Genomic DNA, 23,510 nt, shown 5'->3' with positions numbered 1-23,510 from the left:
AATCACGGAACACACGAGCCTGTCTTTAAATAAACACAGCCGGCCCGGAAACGTTCCCAGGCAAACTTTTGGCCTTGACCAAAGCTCGTATGGGGATTCGGTAAATGATCCTTGAACAGAGAAACCTACATTCCGATGGTAGCTTTGTACGATCAATCTGTGCAAGGCAACTACTATAAGAAAGTGACACGTGTTTGTTCTTAGGACCTAATAGTATATGCAGTCAGCTATTTTGTAGACCTCACACAGCATAACGATAAGCGGAAACGCGGTGTATAATTCACAGTATCTAATAGTATACGCAGTTTGCTATGTTGTAGACTATAGGTGTCAATCAGTAAGGTAAACGAAGTAATATAGGTAGATACTCACCCTCACACAGCCACGTAGCGATAAGCGGAAATGCGGTGAGGGTGCTAGACAGTTTGCATTCCGTACATATAATCCATCCCGACATAAAGAGGTATCGATCCCTGCCGGCGGAATACGACGGAGCTCCTGCTTGTTAATCCAACAACTAGTTATTCTGATCACAAGAAAGAAAAGATACAAGTACTGTAGGAATTATAAATCAATCATCATTGGTATTATCGGATCGCCTCCAGAATTTGTATTTCCTCCATGATTCCTTCTCCCCATAATGCCTCAAATACTGCACTTTGAACGAGTGAATATTGTTTTTCTGATCGTGGATTATCACCGAATATGCGGCAAAATCTGATGATACGTGCACCTTAGGCCTTTCAGGTGATAGAGGCGCGAACCGCAAGGCTAAAATGCGCCTATGGATTTGACTTGCGGTCGTTCTCACTGCTTCAAATCCATAGGAACGAGACACTGCATCTATTTGAAGATCCCAGAGATTCGGCCACAATGCTAGGAAAGCTTGTAATAATCTATCCTGCAAACACAATTAGCCGTCGGACCGATCATTTCTGGGACGAAGTGAGGGACTCACAATCACATTGTTTTCTTCTACTCGTGTTCTCGCTTTGTCAGCGCAGACATGTAATGACTTCAGACCACGGCAAAGGGCCAAAGCATCTAGCATAGGATGGTCCAAGCACCATGCTCCGCTATGGCAGGGCACAATGCGAACTGTCGTCAACGACGAAGAATTCAAGGTGATGACGGCAGGAAGAAGGGATGCAATATGGAGAGTGCCATTGGTCGGGTCTGACGACATGTTAAGTGAGAGTTCACGAAGCCCTGTATAGGACGAGAGATACGACAATAACGCCAAAGTGGGCTCGTGATATGAGAGAGACACCAAGCATATTCCATGCTCCTGCAATCCGTCCCACAATACATCGGGTACGTTAATAAGCGTGGTCAAGCTCTCCAGGTGACGCAAATGAGGTATGAATTTTGGGATTTCGTATGCGTATAACTGGCGGAGCATTTCACCGCCTATCCTCAGTGTCTTCACCGTACTGTACGTTCCCGTAGGCAAACAGCTAAACAACCATGAAATTGATCCACTTTGGTCGTCGTCGATGCTCCGGCTCCAGACGAAAGCATCTATAATTTCTATGTCTGGATTGTAGCCCAGGAAAGTAATGAGTTCGTTGCTTCTTTGGCCCAGAAAGCTGATATGTCGAATGTGACGAAATGGAGACAAGGGTACGTCCCAGTTGCCGTAACCGTGTATCTTCAGCTTGGACAGGAGGGGTAGATTTCCGAACAGTTCAAACATCAGCTTAGCATAGTGCGGTCCCGACTCCCCGTCACTCATCCAACTGTGGCCAAACGCGTCATCAATATCAATTACATTCCTCAAATTCCTACAAAACTCACAATAACGATTTCAACGAAACCATAGATGAAATAGCTCCAAGGAAGAGGGCATCGAAAGAATCCAGTCTCTCGTCTCTCGTCTTCTTTCTAGCTTCGCTAGCGAAACGAGAGGGATAAGGCCGGAAGCTTTGGGGGAGACAGAGAGAAAGATGAATGATGTGTTGGGCCAATTTAGGACCGGAATTGAGTGATTTAAGGAAGGTGGGAGCTGAGCTAGAGTGTCGCCTCCAAGATAGATTAATGTTGACGGACTCAAAGACGAGAGGCGTGGCGACATCACGGAGTAGCTGGCATGTACGTCGAAGGCGCCGACGAGTTCGACTATCTGCCTGCCCGCTGATTAGTTTCTTTCCGGCAGTATAAGGTAGTTGTTACTTCAAAGGCAATCCTGTTCAGGATTTCGTTGGGCACTGAGAGCAGCATTTCAGGTGAGCGATAAAGATCACAAGGGAAGGTTGCCACAGAGCGAAAGGCGCCCAGGGACAAAACACTGAATTCAGAGATCAGCTTTCTTCTTGCTTGCCGCTTGATCCGGCAATAAGCGGCATCAGATGCCGACCTCTCACATACCTCGTAGTAATTATTGGTCTGCGCCAACGATTTTGCGCTTTTGAAGACACTTTATTTGCATAACAACAACAGTATGATAACTAAGGTTAAGAATTGACACAGTAATGTGGAGGCAATAGAGGAAAATTTGGGAAATTGGGATAGCACTTGGATAGCAAGGGCCATGACCGATAATAAAACATACATGGGTAATACGATTAACATCAAATAAGGAAAAAGCAAGATAATGAAAAATGTCCGTTGTTGGAGCGAGCTTTAGCGTACTGCTGATTCTTCTCTGAGATGTCCCTTCCTCCAGAGTCAGAACCTCTGTCCGTTGGCTTATACCAAAAACAGCGCGGTATGGAGATGGACCTCGTCGAGTTAATTAATAGGTATGGATGAGTGGAGGCAGCCGATACTTGCTGGGACCCACGATAAACAGCTCTGCTGGGAGTCCGAGTAGAGACGTTGAAGGGCACGAAGTAGGATTACACGAAGGCGTCGGGAGATCGGAAGACGCACCTGGAACCAAACGACTGGGAGTGGATGAAAAGCTCGAAGAACCGAACGTAGGGCCATCAGCAGTAGCGCTTGTCGAAGGGACCGGGGATAGTTGATGCTGGGGAGTAGCGGGAAGCATAGGTGGCGGTAACACGGTGCCACTACCACTGGGAAGGTCGTTACTGGATGGTGTGCGTTCGGTGCAGGGATCTGGTGCATAACAGTGCTCGATTTTGTGCCAACTCATTTCCACCGGGTCCGTCGTCGCGAAAGTGCAGTCGACCTCGATGCAGACTCTGTTTTTGTTGCTGAGAAAATAGCGATAAACAGGCTGAGTGACTAGCAGAGGCTAAATAAAGGACAGACTGTCTACGGTTAATATGGATTCTCAAGTCGGATCCCCGTAGCATCATTCGCGGACATTTAGGGCATCTGTACATTCTGTAGCAGAGAAATTAATTTTCCGCATTAGTGAAGATAGAAATAAGACATACACCGCTTCTCGTTCTTCTTTCGTCCAATGGAGCTGCTTATGGCTTTTCAAGTGGCCCTTCTTGGAGAATGCCCTTGTGCATTTGTCGCAGGTGTATGGGCGGCTGGAGGAAGCGATGGTCTGTGAAAAGGGTGTAAGTCATCAAATGAAGCCCTCTGAGAATGACGGCCACTTACAGCCATGATAATGATATGAGTAACACAAGGTATAATTGGAGTGGAAGGTTGAGACTAGGCAGACAAAATGAAGAATGACCTTGCTCTCCTAACGAGATGCTTAAATATTCGACGGTATCTCAATTTGGAACCAGTCAGATTCGGGGCCATTGTTAGGCTTGGGCCTTGTTGAAGTGCGGACAAGGGCATTGTTGTCCAAGTCAAAAGATAGACTAGTTCCAAGACAACGAAAAGCCTGGCTGTTTATCTCCCAGGAAAATGACTATGGATTCGGTGATGGAAAGAGTACAGAGACGTTTTAGTACGTAAAAGGGAAAAGGGTCCTTATGAAGCGGAGGATGTCAGTGAGCCCTCAGTTTGGGGCATCCTTTTCTTGGCCAGGATGTGCTTGGAAGGTAGGTGGAGCGAACAGGCAGAGTGGTCACAGCCTTCAGAACTAGGGCCTTTCGTCAAAGACAACCAGATCTAGGAGACAAAAGAAGATGCGACACTTCAAATTCATCATCGGGATCTGCAATATGACAGTCAAGTCAACTGCAGACAATGGCGATACGCCGTTCACTGGGGATAATTGGGCCAAAGAGTGTTTAATGTTGCATGTTTTATGACAGATGTTATGACCGGATCGATACCTCCCGCGTCCGAGTCTCCAGGGTCAGGATATACGCCACAATAAAAGGCCAAAGACAATCTGGAACATAAGTCCTCCTTATTCAATGAATGGTCAAAGCCAATATCAGACCCGCCGGATATTTCTGAGCAGACGGGGCCCGGATATTTAGTCGACATCCTTTCATGGGCAAATATACTGTGTCAAGGCAAGTATTAGTATTATCCCTACATGAATCCATTTCCATGAGTCTTTCCATTACCGAAGGGGTTCGAGAAGAAAACAGAATTTTCGAGATGTGGGCGACTCGGACCTGTGTGTGCTAAGCTATAAGATGTCAGAGGGATGAGCAAGTTGAAATTTTGTTCACGCTGTTTTTCTTCCGGAAAGACAAAATGTACGACGCGTAGCATTGAGAAAGTGCAGAGGCCGATAATGGACATGAGCGCAGGGTCGTTTGGCGGCAGCACGTGATCTCGCACCTCTTTCTTCCTTTCGACGAGGAGCTCAATACTCGACTCAATATTTGGTACACTCATGGATGCCTTCTCTCTCTGCAGCTCAAATTCAAGTCGGGTGGCTGTCTCTGGCTTTGTGCTGCGGAAGCAAAATCCTTGTTCTGGTCTTTGGGGGCTCAAATTTTCCTCTTCTCCTTTGGGTTAATCTTGCCCAAGTAAAGGAATGGCCAGGATAGGGCCCAGGATCTGGAAGTTCATTTTGATCTATGTTTCATTAGCAAAGAAGGCTCAGACTATCTCAGCGGCTCCCCTTCACTTTTAAGTGAAGTCATGTTGAAGGGTATTTCAACTAGTAGTGACAACCATGCAAAGGTGACATTATTCGAGGAGTGACCTCAGTGCATGTACTATTTTCAGGCCACTGCCACTGTTTAATCTGTTAAGTATTCCTTTCATGTTTCTAATGCTTGTAATAACAATGACTGTTCTGTGCTTCCATTCTACAGTAGTGAGTGATCCGAAAAATTGCTAGTACTGACAGAAATCAATATTGACTGGCTGAATATACGCGAGATGCGCGCAGATAATGCTCACGAGTTCTCATGGCTGAACAGGCTGGCGCTGAGTACTCGGCCGCATACAAAGAGACCGAGGTGCCGATACAGAACCTGCTAAGTCGATACTGAGAGATGTGTCATTGCTATAATGGAATTATCATAAAAATCACGTCGCATGTAATATCCAAATATAGACTATGTGTTTTTCTTACGCAAACCCGAAAGCAGGCATGATCAGCTCCATAACAGATTTAGCCTCTTCAAGCCCTCTACAGGCTTTGCAGGAGGCTCAGGATTTTGATTCGCAATCTCAATGTATTTGCGAATCGGCATCTCGTCTAACGGTACCAACTTTGACTTGGTAATAAACTTGTGGCCAAAGTAGAGTGCGAAGATGAGAGGGATGTTGAAGTAGGATGAAAAAAATGTCTCCGTGTCCCATTTGTCGTGAATGAAGACGGCATAACCTCCGGTGAGAAGGATGAGGCAGAACGCGGAGAAACCGAGCCAGGCGGCGTACGGCTGGAAAGGAGACGTCCATGGGAGTTCGTCTCGAGAGATACCTTGTCTCTTCATACCGTAGTAGAAGCGAAGATACACAACGCAAATGATGATCCCTGAAATACGGTACTGTCAGATATATCGAAATCTAGAAGGTCATTCATCCAACTTACAGTGCACGATAGCAGCAGCGGACACGAGATCCTTATTCAACCAGGATGAGCCTCAAAGCACGAGGAAGCAAAACCCGTACGGCACATACCTGGAACCAACCAAAAACAGTAGAGGCACCATCCTGCAGCGTCATGTACGCCAGAGCCATGAACGCCGCTAAGAAGCTCACAGCCACATACGGCACACCAAACCTATTGACACGCAGGAAGATCTTTGGTGCATGCCCCTCCCGTGCGATACCATACAAATTCCGCGAACCATTAAGCATGACTGAATTCCCCGCAGACCATGCCGACGTCAGAACGATGGCATTTATGATATGCGGAACGACAGAAATCCCCGCTCTCTTCGCAGCGATGACGAATGGGGATTGGGATGCATCTCCCGAACCTCCGAGGAGGTTCGGGTCGTTTGAGGGAACGATGAGGCCGACGATGAGGATCCCGAAGACGTAGAAGATGAGGACACGCCAGAAGACGCGTTTTGCGGCGATAGGGATGTTGCGGCGCGGGTTTTGTGTCTCGGCGGCTGCGTTGGCGACGGTTTCGATGCCGGAGTAAGAGTAGGCGGCGTTGGAGAAGGTGGTCCAGAAGCCGAGAAAGCGGCCGAGGGAGCCATCGATATTGAGGTATTGAACGAACGGACCCTGCGAGTCAATGAGCTGGTGTGAGTTTCTTAGTGGGCAAGGAGGGACGTACCGGATTTCGCCAATATTGGAAACCATATCTGTGATGGTCAGGGCCGCCACCTGGAGAGACGGGTAAGGAAACTGAAGACGTAAGTTAGGGATAAAGATACCTAAGTCGATGACAAGACCCTGGAGACGACGAAATCAGCATCCACAATTCATTCCATTAGCTGAGCATTACATACCATGATAATCAAACCCACCACCAGCATAATTTTGAGAATCGCAAAGCCAAACTCTAGTTCGCCGTACACACGAACAAAGAGCAGGTTTGAGATGATGAGCAGTATGCCAAGTAGCGTGATCCACAGCCCGTTACTGATCGTTGTCCAGAACTGTATGAGGACGGCGCCAGCGGTAATCTCTGCAGGAAGACTGACGCAGTTCGAGTACACGTAATTCCAGCCCATCGCGAAGGACAACGCTGGGTCAAAAAAGTACTCGGCGTGGCGGACGATGGCGCCAGATAGTGGAACGAGGGCGGCGAGTTCGGCTTGGCAGAATACGACACATGATACGAGGACACCGACGAAGGCGTAGCCTAGGGGTGTGTTGGTCAGTGACATGGAAGAGAGATGGCCGCTGCGTACCTAGTAATGCACCCACTGGACCACCACGAGCGATGGCTTTACCGGAGCCGAGGAACAGGCCTGTTCCTATTGTCCCAGCAAGGGCAATCATCCTAGGAGAGATAAGGATTATATTTTAATAGCGGTCAAGGAGCGTACTGGATATGTCTCTGTCTGAGACCGCGCCTGCAGAAAGGGCATTAGCATAGGGCTGTGGAGGCGGGTAAAACGTACTTGAGATCCTTCTTCTCCTCAAAGTCGATGATATCGTGGTCACTTGTTGTGTTGTATGCGACGACTTCAACATCTTTCTCGGTGCCGTAGTGAGAGGCCTTGGCCTCTTGAGAAATGGTAGACATAGTGAGGAAGAAGAAGGGAGTGAGGAATGGAGGTAAAAATGATGCCCGTTTGCGTTTAAATCCGACAAGCTTGTGCTCGCGGGCTTTCGTTATCTCAGCCTCAACGGATCATTCCAACAGCGTGTGGCAGTGCATCACCTGTGAGAATGTAGTCTCCTACTAAAAAAGTTAGAGTGCGAGATAAGGAATAGATTGTTCTCCTACCCAAAGTATTTGAGAGCCTGCCAATGCGGGGTGCAGCTGGATTTGAAGGTCATTCAATTGGAGAGCTAGGCCTGATGTTTCATAGTCGCGGGATGAACGAGAATTCCCAGTCCCAGGGTACATGAGCCGTATAGAGTCCGTTGCCTGTCCCTTGATGAATGCTACTCTACAGGTCAAAAAAAAAAATCCTATCGGATGGCTGTCAACAGGTGCACTGAATCAATGATTGATAGGAATCTGACAAATGCACACATACATAAAACCGTGATAGGCGCATATACCTCCAGTCGAGCATTGAATCAAAGGAACCACAAGACCATGTTCCTGATCAGTGACCGGTTCATGCGTCCATAGAGATAAATAACAGTACCAAGTAATTCGCGGTGCCATGAACTTGGAGGTCGAGAATTGAGATGAGACCTACTGAAAGGAGAAAGAAGGAATAGCTGCGGTAAGGTACTTTCTGCGGAGATGTGAGTGGAGGAGCTGTTGAGGAAACAGCTTGTCAGACTTAGTCCATGCATTGGGAACGGTTTCACTACTTGTATCAAGGATGGAATAAGCGAGTACTGGTCATCGCCTTCTAATGAGAGTAAATCTCCGCTTCTTACTTCTGCCAATCAGATGAGATATTTCGTCGTACAGGATTACCCAGGACGCAAGAAATTGTAGGGGCCACTACACAGTGGAGAAAAGGATCATCTGTACCAGGCCCAGAAACGGGTTTGACTTCTCAGCTGATGGGTCTAGCAGCATGGAATTCAATACATTGGTATCTCGGAATTAAGAAATGACCTACTTGGAACATGAATCTGAAGATTCATGATAAGACAGTATCACGGTACAAAGTCGGCGTTCCTTCGCAATACGTGGTAAAAATGAGGAGATGTGAGGGAGGCAGGTTGTTAGAATTTCTCTGGGACATTCGGTATTGGTATTGGTATTGGGTCCAATGATTTGGTTTCATAGGAAAATCCGGGCCGTCCAAGTCGTTGGCGACGTTTTGCCAAGCACTGACAAACAAGCGAGTTGACCTTTTTAAGATAGGCGGATAACGGATGTATTGGTCACGCTTAGTAAAAGCTCAGGTACAATGAAGACTTGCAGTAAGGAGAACAAACAGAAGAATAGAAAAACATAAAGCTAAAGGTAAGATAAGACATATATGATGGCAGAAAGAGTTGTTATGACCTAAGATGGCAATGTGATCAGCACACCAAATGGATTTGCAGTGTCTCAAGATCCTCAATTGATGAATCAACATTTTACATTTGAGATCAAAGAAAGAATTTCTACCAGCATGTATCCACAGCTCCAAAACCAGAATGCAAGAGTGAAGGAGAGTCATTAATGGTCTCTGATTTTTTGATATCAGAATAGGAGCATCTGATAGATGACAATGAGTAATTTGTTCCATTGCAGGTCATCTTTCCTATATTCTGACTGTTTTATAGTGAAGCATATATTCTCTTTAAAGCTGGCAAAACTGGTGGATTTTAGGTACTGATAGATTGGAAGGAGGCTGTGTTGAGCTCAAAGGGAGAGTATATTACATCATATGATGCAGGAACAGTGGTCATTCTGAGTCAAGCAAGAGTAGGTACAAAGTGTCAAAAGGTAAGGTAATCGGTAAATAAATGTAAATAGAATGAGACATTAATGCTGTGAAAACCAAATCTCAATAAAAACCATGATAGATATTCCATTCATCATTTATGAATACAGCCATGTCCGATTTTGTGCTTTACTGTGACGTTACTGTGACATTACATAAGAGTGCGGAATCTCGGTGTCGCTATCTTACCACGACCACGATTTGTGCTACGGAATATCGTCGCGGCCAGCTCAACGAATCGCGCGACTGTTCCATCAATTCTGATGCCTTAAAAATCTGTACCCAAGGTGTGTATTCGCTGCGAGGACTCAGCCTCAGTGCCTGACAAAGAACCTCATCCAGGCTGCCAAGGATGAGGACTAGGAAAATCTTCGACATTCGTTCAGATGCTCCATCAAGTGACTGTCGATACTAAGACATAATACGTACGATGCCGGTAGCTTTACGTGGACTTATATTCGAACAGCAGAGGGTCGCCGTTGGTGGCAAAGGCATAATGGACGACCTACAAGTAGATTCGAGCCGCTGCTCGCCTGCCGTGGTTGATTGGTTGCTATTAACTTGTGTCGATACTGGTTGGAGTCCAGCGTAAGAGTGTAATTGCAAGAGAGGTGTCGAGCAAGGAATATAAAGTACATGGTCATCGCAAAAACGTTCTTCGCTCGCCTCCTGACTGATCCCTCGTTCACAACTCCTCTGCTGTACATACGCGGAACAATGCTCTTCAGCCTGCGCTTTCGAGCCTTATATCATCTCTTACAGTGCGGCTTGCTTCTTGCAACTTCATCTGACTCATTTTTAGTCATTGGGACCTTCACAGCTTTCTTGTGCCATTTATTTTACTCTCATTCTACTGCCTGGACACTCTGCGGGGGTACCCTTCAATCGAACAAGATATTTTCATGAGTTTTTGGCGCATATATCCAATGCGCGTTGTGGTTCGCTTCGCAGTATTTTCCATACTCCGAGACTGATTTCTCTTTCCAGAAAATGTTTGTACTGGGCGATTCTCGACCGTAGTATCCTCTTCCAGCGTCGAAATAAAGAACAGATCTGTCATCGTGGTCTCGCCACCCAATGTCAGATTCTGGACCTACCTGGCCATATGCTGAGATATAGCTTCGTGTTCGTAATATTTTCCTCTACGACATGGACGTGTCATAGTTTACCGGACGACCACTAGTTCTCCGGTGTCAATTCGTAATGGCATCGGTGATAATTTCAGTGCATCAGATGGTAGCCGCTCGGAGCCGCTACCTCCAACACTCGGTCCGTTTATCCGCACCCTCATGATCCTCGGTGCTCATGCAACAAATTCAGCAAACCCATAATGCTTTCCCTCCTACTTCCCTGTGATAACTGATCACCACGTATTCTGCCTCTCGTTTCATCACATACATAGTCGTCATGGTCAGGCTACGTATTCTTCAATCGAAGAAGATTTTCTTGCTTTTTCGGCGCATATATCCACCGCCTGTTTGGGTACGGCGCCTTCGGCATCTGCTATCCCCCAAAACTGATCTTATGCTTAGTGAATCTTGACCGCAGAATGCTCTCAAAGCGTCGAAAAAGCACAATCATCTCGTCATCGTTGTCGAATCTGCTCCAAATACCAGATTCTGACCCAGCCATACACTAAGTTATAACTTCGTGTTCGTAACATTTTCCTTTGCGACATGAACTTAACCAATCCTCGTGTTATAGAGTACTGAATGTTCTTCAGCGTCAATTCGCATTCGCATCGGTGATAATTTTAGTACGGTCGCACGGAACCGATACTTCTAAAGCTCGGACCGTCAGATGTTCATCTGCGCTCATGGGTCGTGATGCCCGGGATTCTTGCATTAGTTTCATTTTTCCGTGATCACAAGGCATTCTATTCGCTGCGTATAAATTCTTTGCGTATGAAAACGTCAGCAAGCCACAATGCTTCCTTTCCTCCTACTTTTTTGTCTCATTTTTGCCACCTCATACGCGACACCCGGAATCTCCCTCCTCTCAAACACACTCCTCGATTCGTCCGGAATCTACTTTGTCTCATACGACGGTTTAGTTAATGTCAACTCATTCCAGCTTTCCGGGCTGCTCACGTACGAGAGATACCAATACGCTGGCTGGTACACCTCTAACTCATCTGTCATACTGGGCCGACGAACCACCTCCGGGGGGAGCTGGGAGACCCTCGCGCTCCCGCATACTCTCAGCACAAGTGATAGCCACAACGTTATTGCACTCGGCATCTCCCCTGAAGACGGTGTGATCCACGTCGCCATGGATTGCCACAGCAGTCCAGTGTACTACACTCAGTCTTCGTCGGGCGTCGGTGGCTCGAGTGTGAGCTGGACAGCGAGTCTGTTTGGGACCATCACGAACACAATAGGGAGTCTCAACGTGGGCAGCACGGTCACGTACCCGCAATTTGTCATCACCCCGGATAACCTTCTGCAGTTTGTGTATCGATCTGGGGTTTCGGGAAATGGGAACACGCAGTTGGCGGAGTATCAGAATGGAACGTGGACGAACGTTGGGCTGTGGGCGAGTGGTTTGGGGACGTATACGGCGGACGACGGGGCGATAAGCACTGCGAGGAATCTGTATATCCATGGGGTGACATATAGAGGGAGTCGCCTCTACATTGCCGGGACCTGGAGGGAGAACAATGCGGCTGTCTCGTGTAGCGCCGGGGGATTGACGAACCACGATACAACGTTTTTCTATTCTGATGATAAAGGTAAGTTTCTCCCCTCTTTTCCGCTTTTGTCCGGTGATTATTCTGATGGTGTGTTCTAGGCAGAACGTGGTATAACGCAGCGGGCACATATATTGGTGCATCCGGCAGTTCACCGATGTCCGTCAGCTCCAGCGGGATCATTATCGACTCATTGGACGCAAACCACGGTCTGATGAACCAAGAATCGCAGGACGTTGATTCTCAAGGGCTCATGCATGTCATAATATCGTATGTCCCAGGTATGTTCTTTGCTCGCTCTCTAACTGCATAGCTGTGACACAGACCACAGGCCGCTTCACGCAATGTGTCACAAACTACGAATCCGACCGTATAGCTTATGGGCGCCCTTTCCATATCTACCAAGCCGCTAACGGCACGTTCGTCAAAACTGAGATGCCCTTCGCCCTCGATGCCGTCGGGCGGTCGCAGATCGCCATTGACGCCTCAGACAACGTGTACGTGGTGCTGCCGTATGTGCGTGTTGTCGCGGCGAGCAAGGCTAGTGGCTGGACGGATTGGGCGATGGTGTATAATGGGTCGGCACTGGGCTTGGATGCGTTTGGGGAGGTGACGATTGATAGAGGGGCGTTGGTGAGTAGTGGGAGGGGGACGTTGGCGGTGCTCTATCAGGAGTCGAGCTCTGGGACTACGCCTTCGCCGGTTAGGGTTGTTCAGTTTGAGATGGATGAGTAGGACCTTTAAGGACTCTATCCGTGGTGTGGTAGAATTGACCTGTGATATATAGCATTTTCAGGGCAACAGCAGAAATGAAAATCTTTTCCCTTTCACGACGACAGCCGGCAGCTGAGCTACAGCTCTAGAGTTTCGGTTACACTCTGGTCTCTTTCTTGGCGCTGATTCTTCCGCAAATTCCGGTTCAGCTCATGCTTTACCTCTTCAGAGATAGTTTGGTACCCAAAGCGATCCTCCAATAAACAAACTGGACAGAAGGAAATACATTCAGGTGAAGAAATATTATAGACAGAACGCTGCGGATTACAAGGCACACCAATTTCAGAAAGGGTATCAAACATGATCTTATACTATATTCCTCTCCCTTAACAGCCTACGACGGCACAAAATCTTTCAACCACGATTCTACGTACGTGATAAATGCGTCCTGCACCGCGACAATCGTGGGATCAGGCGCCGCCAGCCGCATCACCAAATCTGATGCGTGAAAGCCATTCGACAACCTGATGGGCTGGATGTCTGTGCTGACGGCAGTAGTATTAACCGCCGATACTGTAGCTTCCCGCCATGTATCCCCTACATCAGGCTTAATTAAAAAATAGAGATAAAACCAGAACAGGGCTATAAGCTTACGTTTACCATTCGCGAAGAATAGTCGGGTATTGTTCACACTCCACCCACCATACAGGATGTTCGTCCGATTCACATTTGGAGTAGGATACTCTGAGAATGCTTCGGGAAATGAGGTCACGCAATCACGCTATGAGGACATCAGTTGATGGAAGAATGTGCGGCTCGGAAACTGACCATATTATCCTCCCAAACGTTTAAGCGAGAAACTATCCCCCCTTGTCCGACGGGCGGTCCATCCTAAAAGATCGATGTTCGCAAGCCAAGTTGAATATGGTAGGTTGGGACTTACCAATGAGAATCCGATCTCATTGCATCTACAATTCCGTCAACAGAGGGATGATTTGTGCAACAAGGACCCCAGACTTACATCAACCAGAACCAGGAACGGTCTGCGTCATCAACAGGATAGTCATCCCTAGCGTTCAACTCTCGAGAATGCGGGATCTCCCGGTTGAGAGGAATGCCTGCGGGAGAGGGAGGAGAGTGAACAGCGACCATACTGCTGCCGCTGCAATCGCTACGAGACGTCAAACAGATCCAATTCAAATCGACGAGATTTACCTTTCTTCTTCGCAATCTGAAAAAATAAATTATATAAGTAAGGTCGGGTGGAGGCAGTACCGTTGATAGGACAGACCAAGCTTCACAGACGAACTCGACGCAGTGAAATGCAAACCCCACGCGCCGAGCGCGTTTTCCAGCCCCCAGCCAGTCTCAGAAGCGGTGACGTTACCCTTGACTTCCAATGCATCGCAAAATTGATAGAAGGTGGCACCGGCGCCAGTATTAGGCTGCATATCCTGCCATGTCCACAGATCCCACCTCACTACGACGGCATCACGTAAAGAGACGAAAATACGCAAATTGATGAAACTTACGAGCCTGGGCGACCTCCAAATCAGTCGAGAAGCCGAACAGTGCCTGAAGCTCTTGTTGTGCGGTAGTGTTAGATCCGAAGAAAACCTTGTCGACGTAGGTGATGACGGCTTCGACATCGGCGGAGCAGTTCTTGGGCATGTTCTCCCTGATGGGCTCGTAGTATTGCCAGAAGTCGCTGATGATGCGTGGATTAGCAGTCAGCCGAAGAAAGACGTTAAGACACACATCTGAACTTGAACAACACCGGATGAAGAATATCCTATCCAGAATACGTCTGGATGTCTGTATTGAAGGTGAAGTCAGTTACGATGCTCGTATGGGAAAATGGGACGTACGCGGCCATAGTCCAGCTGACCAAGGCGCCTACAAAGTCCATCAGCCGGATGAACTAAAGCGAGGGATTCATTCTCATGCCCACCTGGGTAGCTTCCCCCAATCATGATCCATGGTGCCTTATCCGGGCCGACGCTATCTCCATTGTCCTGCGGAAGAACAACATTCTTGGCGAAATAGACGTTGTCCTCGATAGCTTGAGCTATCGTGTGATATTGAAAGCTGGAGACGTCGAGGTTCGGGTAAGGATTACTCAAGCCAAAGAAGCGATGCTCGAGAACGATTGCAGCGCCGCCGTATTTCTGTGCGATGACACCATTGATCGTACTATTTGTCACATAGCCGTAATAAGCTACGAAGAGAATAAGCGCACTATAGCATATCAAGAGAAATACGCGTACGAGCTGCGTTGACCTCTCCCGCATTCATGAAAATAATGGGGCCGCCTAGAAAATTGGTAAATAGCGAACGCAGATGAAGAAAAGGGATCGGACCCTCTTGGTAATACTCCGCCGTATGCCAGTAACGTTGCTGAAACGTGCCTTTCGATGAATCATTGTGGTCGATAAGCTGATCAAAGTAATAGGTCGTGTTGTAAGGAGGCATTGCCCTTGCTTGCAGAGCATGATGAGAAAATCCCGATTCGATATCCACCATCGGGATTCCTGGTGGTTTGGGGACGCGACAGCAAACATGTCGGAAAGCAGTGAGCAGAAGGATCAGCGAGATGGACCGGGGCGCCATGGTAGCTGCACCTTAGGCAAGGTCATGGCTTGTTAAAGGAAGAATCACGATCATTCCCGTGGTGTCATGAGATACGGCGATAATCGGAATCGCGAGTGCCTTCACTGAAGAAGTCGCGTGAGCATCTGAGAAGGTACTGAGAAGGTGCTTAAATCTCGGCATCATTACTGAAGTTCCGCAGATACCAAGGAAGGCAAGAATCTATACAGCTGAGGAGAACTTCGGAGAAATGCTATTTAGAGACCGTCTTAATGAATACCGGGTCCACGATGGTCGGGCCATGTGCGTCAAGAGTTGAACGCGTTCTGATTTCTGTGAGCATGCTACCCAAATGGATTAGATAAAAGTATTGCATGACGAGACGGCCCAAATTACCTTAAGAATCGGAAGAATATAGTACAATCGTCAAGTAGGGCATCCGGTAGCACTACGAGTGACTGATCGTCATCAAGTTTCAACACGCACTTGAAAGCGCCAGCCACTTCGACCTCTGTGCATCGCATACAATAAAGCGGCTCTGATGTATAACGACCCTGAGAGCAAAGTTGAGGAATGTTATCGCCAAGAGAACAGATAGTCTTAGCATTTAGCAAACGTAAAGACTAAAATGCCATCATTAGGAGGAAGAAGACAAAAAGAACAGAGTACATACGTAGATGGAAACAACCTTTATGCTCGTACAGTGGATATTTCACGTTTTCCAGAGTTTTAGCGAAGTTGCATTGAGATTTTAGTGCCTCCCCAATTATGCATATATCCAGTAACCGCGACGTCCAGTGGTCCTAAGACGACAAAATTTGATTCTGGGATATACGCGTACATTGTAGCGCCAAAACGCCCCAAAATTTGTGTTGCCAAGCTATGCAGGCGCCGGTGCATGATAGTGTAGAATTCTCAACGGGAGGAAAGGAAAATATCTGTGAAATGTTGCTTCCCCGATGGCCTAGTCGAGGTGAACTTCAAGGATCAAGCTCAAAGGCGGGTTGGTATGTTGATGAAATTCTCGTCGATTCGACAATGATAGTCCTAGCGCATCATCGAGCATGTAAGTGATTATCTTTCAGATCGGACCGCATTACTCACGAAGAGATTCGGCTTCTATAACAACGTTTCTATCTGTCCAGTTTCACGGGATTAACCTGAAAAAATATCAGCGCCAGAAATGAGAAAAGTGATTCCACGAACCTGAGTTGCTTCCGTGCCACTAAGTAACATCAACCTGCCTTGAATTCGAGCTGCAGAGAACTACCATCTGTCCGACGAATCAACACAAACGCATATGACGACGTGAGAGAGAAGGTATCCCTGAATGTGGCGAATATTGAGTCAAGCATTGAGCTTGGTAACTTGTTCTTGAGATGCTTGGGGGCTTGTCGTCATTGAGCTGAGAAGGACAACGTCATCCAAACAATATGCAAAGATTGCCGATTCTTCAACGGTGAAATGGATAATGGACATCGGGCCGGCTCGCCTTTTCCGCACTGAAAAGGTCAGATCTCTGTCTCTCTCACACCGACCACCTGCATAGATAATTGAGCGTCGATGAACCAACGGCGCATGTTTGAGTTTGATAATAATAGCATTAAAGAGGAAGGGATAGACAAGTATGCGTACAGAATAATCTGTCCGAGCATCAGACAAGAGAAAGAAAAGAAAAGAAAAGTCGAGAACGCACATATTATACAATTACAATCCCATCCGGACAATTGAAGTAGTGTAGCGAACTACAGGACATCAAAGAGATACTCTGCAGAAGGAAAAGAGATCGACGCGTTGTCTGAACTTCCTGGTTCTGTACACAAGAAGTCACCAAGGAAGGTGCTCGGCCTTCTGATTCTAAATACCACTGTTGGTTCAAAACGCCTTTCAGAGAGACCGGCTTGCATACCAGCGATAAATCCCTTCTTCTCTTTGTAAGGGCAATTTTTCTGTGCAGCTGCTAAAGAGGTGGGGATTTGAATGCATGAAAGCGATGCTGCTGCTTACTGGTCTTGTCCGTCAGGCTAGAGATCTGGCCCTCTCTCTATCAGGAGATGTCCTGGCTTTCGTCTCTTGTTTCGGGTATAGAGTGGTGAAGGCGCGACGGAGGGCGACGCTTATCTCTAGGGTGGAAACCATTATGAAAGGCGGGTAGTTTGCGTAGTGATGGTGGTAGGTGAAGGAAGGGCCATTTCTTGGTTGGACTTGGAAAGTCTTACTGTCGTTTTCGGATAACGCGTCGACTCCTCGCCCTCTGCTGATGCTGAAGGCAGGTCGGATATACTCGGATTTCGAATAAATGCACTAGCTGCGCACCAGTACACTTGAGAAAAGAAATAAGAAAGCATAAACGGACACACTCGTGAGCCTAAGGATTTATTTAACTAGATTATCGAGGCCTTCTGGTAGGGCGCTGCAAGGCTGATAACATTGTCGGATGGAGAGATTCTACCGAATTGATAGTCCATCGTCATCCATGGTGAGCAACGAAGGGCTTGCACAATGAGAGCCCCAGCGAAATACCTGTAGCCCGCCGGTTTGCTCTCCCGAATTCTCAACGATAACACTGGCCATCGACTATCTTCTTGACCATCGGATTTTAGATTGAATTTTCTGCGTTATTTATCGAGGAGGAAGCTGATAATTCGCAATGTCACGCTCGCCAGGGTATCCCATCGAGAGTACGACATTTTGGTCCAAGGATGATGGTAGTAGCAGAAAAGGAAATCGGTGAATTTGAAAATCCCTGTGCCTCTTATCCCCATGTCGATTTGTCGAGCCGTCCCCATTTTCTTTGTCTGTCACTCAAGATTCGGGATAGCCTGTTTACCTTGGATTCGAAGAATATTCCTAATGATATGGTGGGTTGAGCCGAAAGGTATGTCTGCCATTCACAGTGTATCTGGCCGAAGACTACTTACTCGACGTTCAGATAGCTTATCACTGAGGAAGAGCACCTCTGGGCGACTACGCGAGTCCTTCTCCATCTGAATACACGGTGAACGACAGATTGTGTCTTGGAGATATCTCATCCATTGTAGTGGTAATTACCGTCTATCACTGACTACATTATCTCTGCAGCCACTCGAAGGGTCGTGATCAAGTCCTTGACGTATGTGAATGTGCTTCATAAACGAACTTAGGATCTTGGTATAAACTAGGGTTCGTACAACGTGTTCCTTTGCTCTCTTATCACGCCGACAGCGGTCCATTTCTAGGCTTCGCATATTCCTGTCAATGTATTTATCTCTACGGGCCATCTATATTTTAGCTCATCTTGCCTCCAGTTTGTCTAGCATAACCTGTCGTGGTGTGACTTGTCTATCCCCCGTCGCCGAGTATGCTATCTAGGTGCGTATATGTTGTACTTTCAATGCAGATCTACCGGCCGTTGATTGAAAATCTTCCTGTTCAGATTTGTAGTGCCTTCATGGTTGGCGATCTCTTGGTACCTTGTTCGTTCGGTATGTGCGCATACCTTGACTTAGTCGTATTGGACTGACATTGTGTATGATTCCGCAAGGGAAAGAAATCGTTTGCTCTTTTATTATTCACGAAGTTCCTGATATTCTACTGCAGTTGTTAACCTTTCTCTTTCGGCAAAATCAGACTCGTTCACGTTTATTATGCTTGCGTGTAATGGATTCGCCATTCCACGCCAGCATAGTCATCGTGATCGGGATCTACAAGTGTATTTATCTGCATAAGTAGCGACGAGAACTGGCATTCAACTAAGAAGGAGAATCAAAATACATATGAACGTCAGAAAGCACGATAAAGAGTATATTTTAGGACAGTAGAAGCATAAAGACAGCAAATGAAGATAACTATAGCAAGCCCTGGAATAAAAACATTGATAGTAAGCAAACAGCATAAGCTAAATAGTCTGTCTGAAGCCTGGGGAGGGAGTGGGAACCTGCTGGTTGGCAGTGGGGGGAGAATATGTCATCGAGCGGGGTGAGTGGTGTCGGTGAAGGACCCAAAACATTGATCCTTGTGATTTCACAGCCTGGCTTGGGTAGGTCGGTTTGCCAGTGGCTACTGCTTTGTATTTTTTTATGCAGGTGTTCAATTTGTCTGTGCTCAGTGAGTTTGGTGGCATCCATGAAACAATGGTATCTCAGTCTACAGTCGAAGCACATAAGGTGCTCGACTTTGGGGCTGAGAGATCAGTGGTAAGTACAGCTATTATGGAGAAGGGAGCATTGGATGACTCACTGCTTGGCCTGAATGTGGGCTTTGAGGTTACTGAGCTACCCACTTGTACTCCTCCTGCTTTATTGTGCAATTGGACAAGCTGGAGCTACCTTCCAGAGTGTAGTGTTTACCCTGATCAGGGAATGAAAGTTAGTTGTGGAAGTAGACTGCCATTGTGATGACCAAGAGCAGGTTGTTGGAGTGGCAACTTGACTCAGTGATTAGACAAGGATATTTTCTGTCGGAAACCTCGTCAGAGAAGGAGGAGGAAGGAACTAAAAGATTACTGACTGTGTTTCCAAAGCCTCGCCTGTGAGGTGAGTTTTTTGTGCTGCTGGATGTCATCCCGCCTTGTCATTTTCACCTTGTATCCAGAGAATGTGCAGGGATTGATATGTGAGTTCTTGGCTTGGAGGCACTGGAATAAAATAAAGGTAAGAAAAGAAATAGGCATAACAGTGAAAATAAATTGTCTGACCATCATAGAAGGGATCCAGAAGTGAATGTAGGTGGGGGAAAACATCACAGGGTCTTCTTGCAATGATGCAAGTTGAAGAAAGACTTTAAACTTTGTAACCTGTGAACCAGTTCTGGATCGAGATTTTCAGCCATGTTCACCCAGGGAAAGAAGCAGCAATGGCTCATTGCATGATAATCAAAATGAGAGCCAGACAGAACCCATCAGGAACAAGGTTCAGCATTGTCTTTGTTCTGTGAGTGGACATGGGTACTGATGAACCTGTATCTCCATAAAGGTATAGCACTATGTTTTCCCTGTTCCTCTAGCCTGGTTTTTGACTTATGGACTCTGATACTTATGACTGCAGGCAGAGCAAAACCTACTACAAATGGGACATGAAGTGGGGAAAACCCAGAAGAGTGGCTACTACCTGCTGGATGATCCTTTTTTGGATACAAAATAGAGGTCTGCAGCACATACACATGCAAGAATTGGCATCATATTCACCAATAATGACAGAATCATTTAGGGCCTGGACTGCCAAAAATTTGAGATTCAACCAGCAACATTAATACTGAGTGGTAAAAATTTGATACTACAACCACCTTCTTGGTCAGCACAGAAAGAATTATCATTATCTGTTATTTAGGTTTCATCAGATTCTCTGCAGCCCATACCAAGATTGACACTGAAATCTTGATTTGAGTCCTTGTTGATGACTATATCTGAGATTTGAAATATGTGAATGCACCAAAAAATTGTGGGTCAGAAGCAAACAATGAGTTCAGCACCAAGTAAATGAACCAAGTAATAACTTCTTCATAGCCTCATTCACTTGAAGCACCATGGAATTTGAGATATTGAGAGGCAGCAGTTGCAGGGTGCCTAAATGCAGCATAAAATAATGATCTATTAACCTAGTTGAGGTAATATAGACTTAGTTCCAGTGGTGAACTATTATGCTGTTGCTCTATAAGAGAGTGAAGATTTGAGGTGGCCCTGTAGATGAGTGAGGAAAATGGTTGCTCTATGGGTGAGTGAAGGAAGATGAAGGTTTATGCACAAGTGAAGAAACAGATTGCTCTACATGTAAGCAAAGAAAATTATATTCTTTGATGAGGCAAGTAAGGCAAGTAAGATTCTAGTAGTGAAATTTTATTAGCTCCAGTGAAGAAAGTGTGGAAAGGTACTTCTCCAGTTGCAAGAAGAATGCTGCCCTGCAGTTGACACTGATATCAAACCTAAAGATATGACAGTGCTTAAGGTGGTAAAGTAAAAAGAACAAAGTCAAATAACTAGTATATAATGGGTTCTTCAATAGAAGAGTAAGGCAATATCAATTAGTGGTGTATTGTGGTTGTGTTTCTGAGCAACTTATGAATTTTTTTGGCTTCTGTAAATATGTAGAGTCAGATCTTTGTGTATTGTTTTTTTTTAGTTCTACCACTTTATTAACTTTTTATATTATTATTTAGTAAGTAAGGCATAAACTACATTTGTCTTTATCATGTCAATTCATGCTGCTAGCAAAGTACTTAAAGTATTCTTAGTCTTTTCCTTACTAACACTAGATGGAGTGCAGTAAAGTCAGTAGTAATAGAATACTGTCCTATAATGCTATGCAGTGGTTTTCTCTGTATTCCTTATGAAGCCAGCCTTCTGCTGATGGATTGAAGTAATAGCTTTAGTAAAGATTACTGCAGCTGACTTATTTATTCATAAAGTACTTTGTTGGCAGTCATTTAGGCTTTGCATGGTGACAATCATGATATCATGGCTTAATCAAGTGTGATGGCATTGCAGAGTCTAGATTATGACATTCCAGAGGCTTTTAATAGGGCATTGACAATCAAATGTGTCTGGTGATAGCATGCTGAGATGGGAAATGAGAAGATATTAGTAGAATAACTTATTTTCTTTGATTGAAATTGAGTTGAAATAGAAATAATAGACTTCAGGAAAGCCTGTCTAAGAGACAGAGATGAAAAACTGTGCTTTAAATCCATGAATTCTGAGTGTACAGAGCCAGAAGGCTCATCAATGTGTAGTCACATGATGCACATTAGGACTTGTGGCTGTGTTATCCTGAAACCCAGGGTGGAAAGTATACTGAAAGGGTTGAAATCTTAACCACAATTATGCCTCATTTGTCAATACATTTTTTCTTCTGCCTTGTTGATACACTTCATGTCTGCATGTTGAACATGCTCATTGACCAAATCCAATCACACTGGCACTGTGAAAGTCAATCTCCAATAGATTTCAGCTTTAGCTGAGCTCAAACTGGGTAGATAACTGATTTGGTAGCATCTTTCTTATGATATTCATAACTGCATTTTAGATAGGATTAGGCCCATTGCTGAAAAGATTGCTCTGGCTTTCTAAAGACTCAGTTGAGCTATATATTGAGTGAGCTTCACTATGTTAGAGGTATGTGTCAGCAATATTACACTGTTGGTAGCTGCTCAGCAGATGGTGTCATCTTGTGGAGTTTGAAAATAGCAAACATTTCAACTACCAGTATAACCTCTATCCTGAGTATCAGGCTTTATATGCTGGTGTGAGTTCTGTGAGTATTGTCATGATTTTTGCCCCTAAATCATGATCTGCCAATGCTTAGTAAGCAGATGCTTACCAATCTCAACCCCAAGCTGACCTTATAAAAGATGATGAAGACATGATGACACCATGGCTACATCCTATTCATTGATGCACAATAAGATGACAAGGAACAATGTGGTAACCATCACTATCCCACATCTGGAACACAATAGAAACTGTGGCATATGAGAAACTCACCATAGTGATGGTATAGCAGAGCAACAATAATGAACAAAAGCAAGGGCATAGTCATTGTTATCTCAGACAATGAGCAGAGGCCATGGAAAGCAGACAATAGTTGCCTGTAGAGCATAGGGTTCTTCAGACAGTATATAAGATAGTAGTACACACTGATGTACTCCAGTCTTGAGCTAAGGTTTAATACACCTACTACACTATCTGACTATCTGGTGCAACTACTCTTACCACAATGGCAGACTATATCTACCAGCCACAACTCTTCATCCCTCTCCATGAAATCCCTATAGCTTATCTCATCATTCTCATCATACCTTTATATTGAAACTAGACTCAGACTCAGCATCTAGAATTGGACCCTGGTGAAAGCAGTGCTAGAGATTTGTGAGTGTTAGTGGAAGCCTAACAAGTATGTATAAAGTGGCTTGCCAGGCTATCACTGTGTCATTTCAATCTTTAAGTTGTGTCTCATCGAGGATGACAGACAGTGGCATAACAACATTGAACATGTTGCAATATCTTTGCACCAGTTACAGTGGAACCCTCATTGAAAATTTCAGGCCAAGTCTCCTATATTCATTGCATGGCCTGACTCTCAAGTTCATCAAGGTTGCCACCTTTTATGTTCTTTCACATTTATGTTTATGTGAATGCTGCAGTAAGTGTAGTCTGAGTCTGGATTGAACATGCACTTCTGAGGCTACATTGACTTTTTCATTACATTAGGCAGTACCAGTCCCATCTATGTTGTTGGACATTGTGAGCAGTGCAAGCCTGTGAGAGCAGTGCACATAAGGTACATCTCTTA

At 45.8% G+C, this 23,510-nt stretch overlaps 7 protein-coding genes across 7 annotated transcripts; 3 read left to right on the top strand and 4 right to left on the bottom strand.

The window, feature by feature from the left end:
• Positions 1–308: 308 nt before the first annotated feature.
• BT62DRAFT_997018 (uncharacterized protein) lies at positions 309–2,263 on the bottom strand. The gene is made up of 5 exons (XM_043190627.1): positions 2,173–2,263; positions 1,798–2,126; positions 959–1,739; positions 373–901; positions 309–321 (listed from the first exon to the last, which is right to left on the bottom strand). The coding sequence occupies exons 1-4, from the start codon at positions 2,218–2,220 to the stop codon at positions 572–574; spliced, it is 1,488 nt and encodes a 495-aa protein (XP_043035237.1). The 5' UTR covers positions 2,221–2,263; the 3' UTR covers positions 309–321; positions 373–571.
• A 3,057-nt stretch (positions 2,264–5,320) lies between these two features.
• BT62DRAFT_472299 (uncharacterized protein) lies at positions 5,321–7,640 on the bottom strand. Its single transcript, XM_043181070.1, has 10 exons — position 7,640; positions 7,311–7,594; positions 7,236–7,262; positions 7,098–7,189; positions 6,693–7,048; positions 6,618–6,636; positions 6,518–6,567; positions 5,908–6,465; positions 5,819–5,849; positions 5,321–5,761 (listed from the first exon to the last, which is right to left on the bottom strand). The coding sequence occupies exons 2-10, from the start codon at positions 7,433–7,435 to the stop codon at positions 5,379–5,381; spliced, it is 1,641 nt and encodes a 546-aa protein (XP_043035236.1). The 5' UTR covers positions 7,436–7,594; position 7,640; the 3' UTR covers positions 5,321–5,378.
• On the bottom strand, positions 7,366–8,313 carry BT62DRAFT_472303 (uncharacterized protein). The gene is made up of 4 exons (XM_043181071.1): positions 8,210–8,313; positions 7,896–8,102; positions 7,640–7,838; positions 7,366–7,591 (listed from the first exon to the last, which is right to left on the bottom strand). The coding sequence occupies exons 2-4, from the start codon at positions 8,027–8,029 to the stop codon at positions 7,544–7,546; spliced, it is 381 nt and encodes a 126-aa protein (XP_043035235.1). The 5' UTR covers positions 8,030–8,102; positions 8,210–8,313; the 3' UTR covers positions 7,366–7,543.
• A 1,437-nt stretch (positions 8,314–9,750) lies between these two features.
• BT62DRAFT_472202 (uncharacterized protein) lies at positions 9,751–10,473 on the top strand. The gene is made up of 4 exons (XM_043181068.1): positions 9,751–10,015; positions 10,057–10,192; positions 10,242–10,379; positions 10,438–10,473. Exons 1-3 carry the CDS (start codon positions 9,891–9,893, stop codon positions 10,272–10,274), a joined length of 294 nt encoding a protein of 97 aa, XP_043035234.1. The 5' UTR covers positions 9,751–9,890; the 3' UTR covers positions 10,275–10,379; positions 10,438–10,473.
• Positions 10,474–11,059: 586 nt separating this feature from the next.
• Positions 11,060–12,736, top strand: BT62DRAFT_472230 (uncharacterized protein). Its single transcript, XM_043181069.1, has 3 exons — positions 11,060–11,985; positions 12,045–12,224; positions 12,275–12,736. Exons 1-3 carry the CDS (start codon positions 11,181–11,183, stop codon positions 12,676–12,678), a joined length of 1,389 nt encoding a protein of 462 aa, XP_043035233.1. The 5' UTR covers positions 11,060–11,180; the 3' UTR covers positions 12,679–12,736.
• A 315-nt stretch (positions 12,737–13,051) lies between these two features.
• Positions 13,052–15,267, bottom strand: BT62DRAFT_907510 (peptidase S28; the record flags this gene model as incomplete). The annotated part of the gene is made up of 12 exons (XM_043183668.1): positions 13,052–13,254; positions 13,312–13,438; positions 13,486–13,548; positions 13,601–13,625; positions 13,679–13,813; positions 13,972–14,137; positions 14,190–14,365; positions 14,416–14,472; positions 14,526–14,553; positions 14,609–14,875; positions 14,925–14,969; positions 15,018–15,267. The coding sequence occupies 12 exons, from the start codon at positions 15,265–15,267 to the stop codon at positions 13,052–13,054; spliced, it is 1,542 nt and encodes a 513-aa protein (XP_043035232.1).
• Positions 15,268–18,349: 3,082 nt separating this feature from the next.
• BT62DRAFT_471958 (uncharacterized protein) lies at positions 18,350–19,016 on the top strand. The gene is made up of 4 exons (XM_043181067.1): positions 18,350–18,408; positions 18,534–18,597; positions 18,662–18,710; positions 18,826–19,016. The coding sequence occupies exons 2-4, from the start codon at positions 18,587–18,589 to the stop codon at positions 18,955–18,957; spliced, it is 192 nt and encodes a 63-aa protein (XP_043035231.1). The 5' UTR covers positions 18,350–18,408; positions 18,534–18,586; the 3' UTR covers positions 18,958–19,016.
• Positions 19,017–23,510: the final 4,494 nt, after the last annotated feature.

Source organism: Guyanagaster necrorhizus, assembly GCF_019112545.1.
Source record: "Guyanagaster necrorhizus MCA 3950 unplaced genomic scaffold BT62scaffold_35, whole genome shotgun sequence".
NCBI classification, from domain to species: domain Eukaryota; kingdom Fungi; phylum Basidiomycota; class Agaricomycetes; order Agaricales; family Physalacriaceae; genus Guyanagaster; species Guyanagaster necrorhizus.
Note: the sequence above shows the minus strand (reverse complement) of the source record. Positions and strands in the feature narration are given on the sequence as shown.

Coding starts and splice junctions, on each gene's coding strand:
- BT62DRAFT_997018 (XM_043190627.1), bottom strand. CDS start 2,220: ATGCTGCTCTCAGTGCCCAACGAAATCCTGAACAGGATTGCCTTTGAA. Junction 2,127..2,172: donor TGAACAGGATTGCCTTTGAA/GTAACAACTACC, acceptor ATCAGCGGGCAG/GCAGATAGTCGAACTCGTCG. Junction 902..958: donor TAGAAGAAAACAATGTGATT/GTGAGTCCCTCA, acceptor TTGTGTTTGCAG/GATAGATTATTACAAGCTTT.
- BT62DRAFT_472299 (XM_043181070.1), bottom strand. CDS start 7,435: ATGTCTACCATTTCTCAAGAGGCCAAGGCCTCTCACTACGGCACCGAG. Junction 7,263..7,310: donor GAGGAGAAGAAGGATCTCAA/GTACGTTTTACC, acceptor CCCTTTCTGCAG/GCGCGGTCTCAGACAGAGAC. Junction 7,049..7,097: donor TCCAGTGGGTGCATTACTAG/GTACGCAGCGGC, acceptor ACACACCCCTAG/GCTACGCCTTCGTCGGTGTC.
- BT62DRAFT_472303 (XM_043181071.1), bottom strand. CDS start 8,029: ATGGCACCGCGAATTACTTGGTACTGTTATTTATCTCTATGGACGCAT. Junction 7,839..7,895: donor TGCGCCTATCACGGTTTTAT/GTATGTGTGCAT, acceptor ACCTGTTGACAG/CCATCCGATAGGATTTTTTT. Junction 7,592..7,639: donor CAGGCTCTCAAATACTTTGG/GTAGGAGAACAA, acceptor CTTTTTTAGTAG/GAGACTACATTCTCACAGGT.
- BT62DRAFT_472202 (XM_043181068.1), top strand. CDS start 9,891: ATGGTCATCGCAAAAACGTTCTTCGCTCGCCTCCTGACTGATCCCTCG. Junction 10,016..10,056: donor GCCTTATATCATCTCTTACA/GTGCGGCTTGCT, acceptor ACTCATTTTTAG/TCATTGGGACCTTCACAGCT. Junction 10,193..10,241: donor TATATCCAATGCGCGTTGTG/GTTCGCTTCGCA, acceptor TTCTCTTTCCAG/AAAATGTTTGTACTGGGCGA.
- BT62DRAFT_472230 (XM_043181069.1), top strand. CDS start 11,181: ATGCTTCCTTTCCTCCTACTTTTTTGTCTCATTTTTGCCACCTCATAC. Junction 11,986..12,044: donor TTTCTATTCTGATGATAAAG/GTAAGTTTCTCC, acceptor GGTGTGTTCTAG/GCAGAACGTGGTATAACGCA. Junction 12,225..12,274: donor CATAATATCGTATGTCCCAG/GTATGTTCTTTG, acceptor CACAGACCACAG/GCCGCTTCACGCAATGTGTC.
- BT62DRAFT_471958 (XM_043181067.1), top strand. Junction 18,711..18,825: donor CTTGGTACCTTGTTCGTTCG/GTATGTGCGCAT, acceptor ATTCTACTGCAG/TTGTTAACCTTTCTCTTTCG.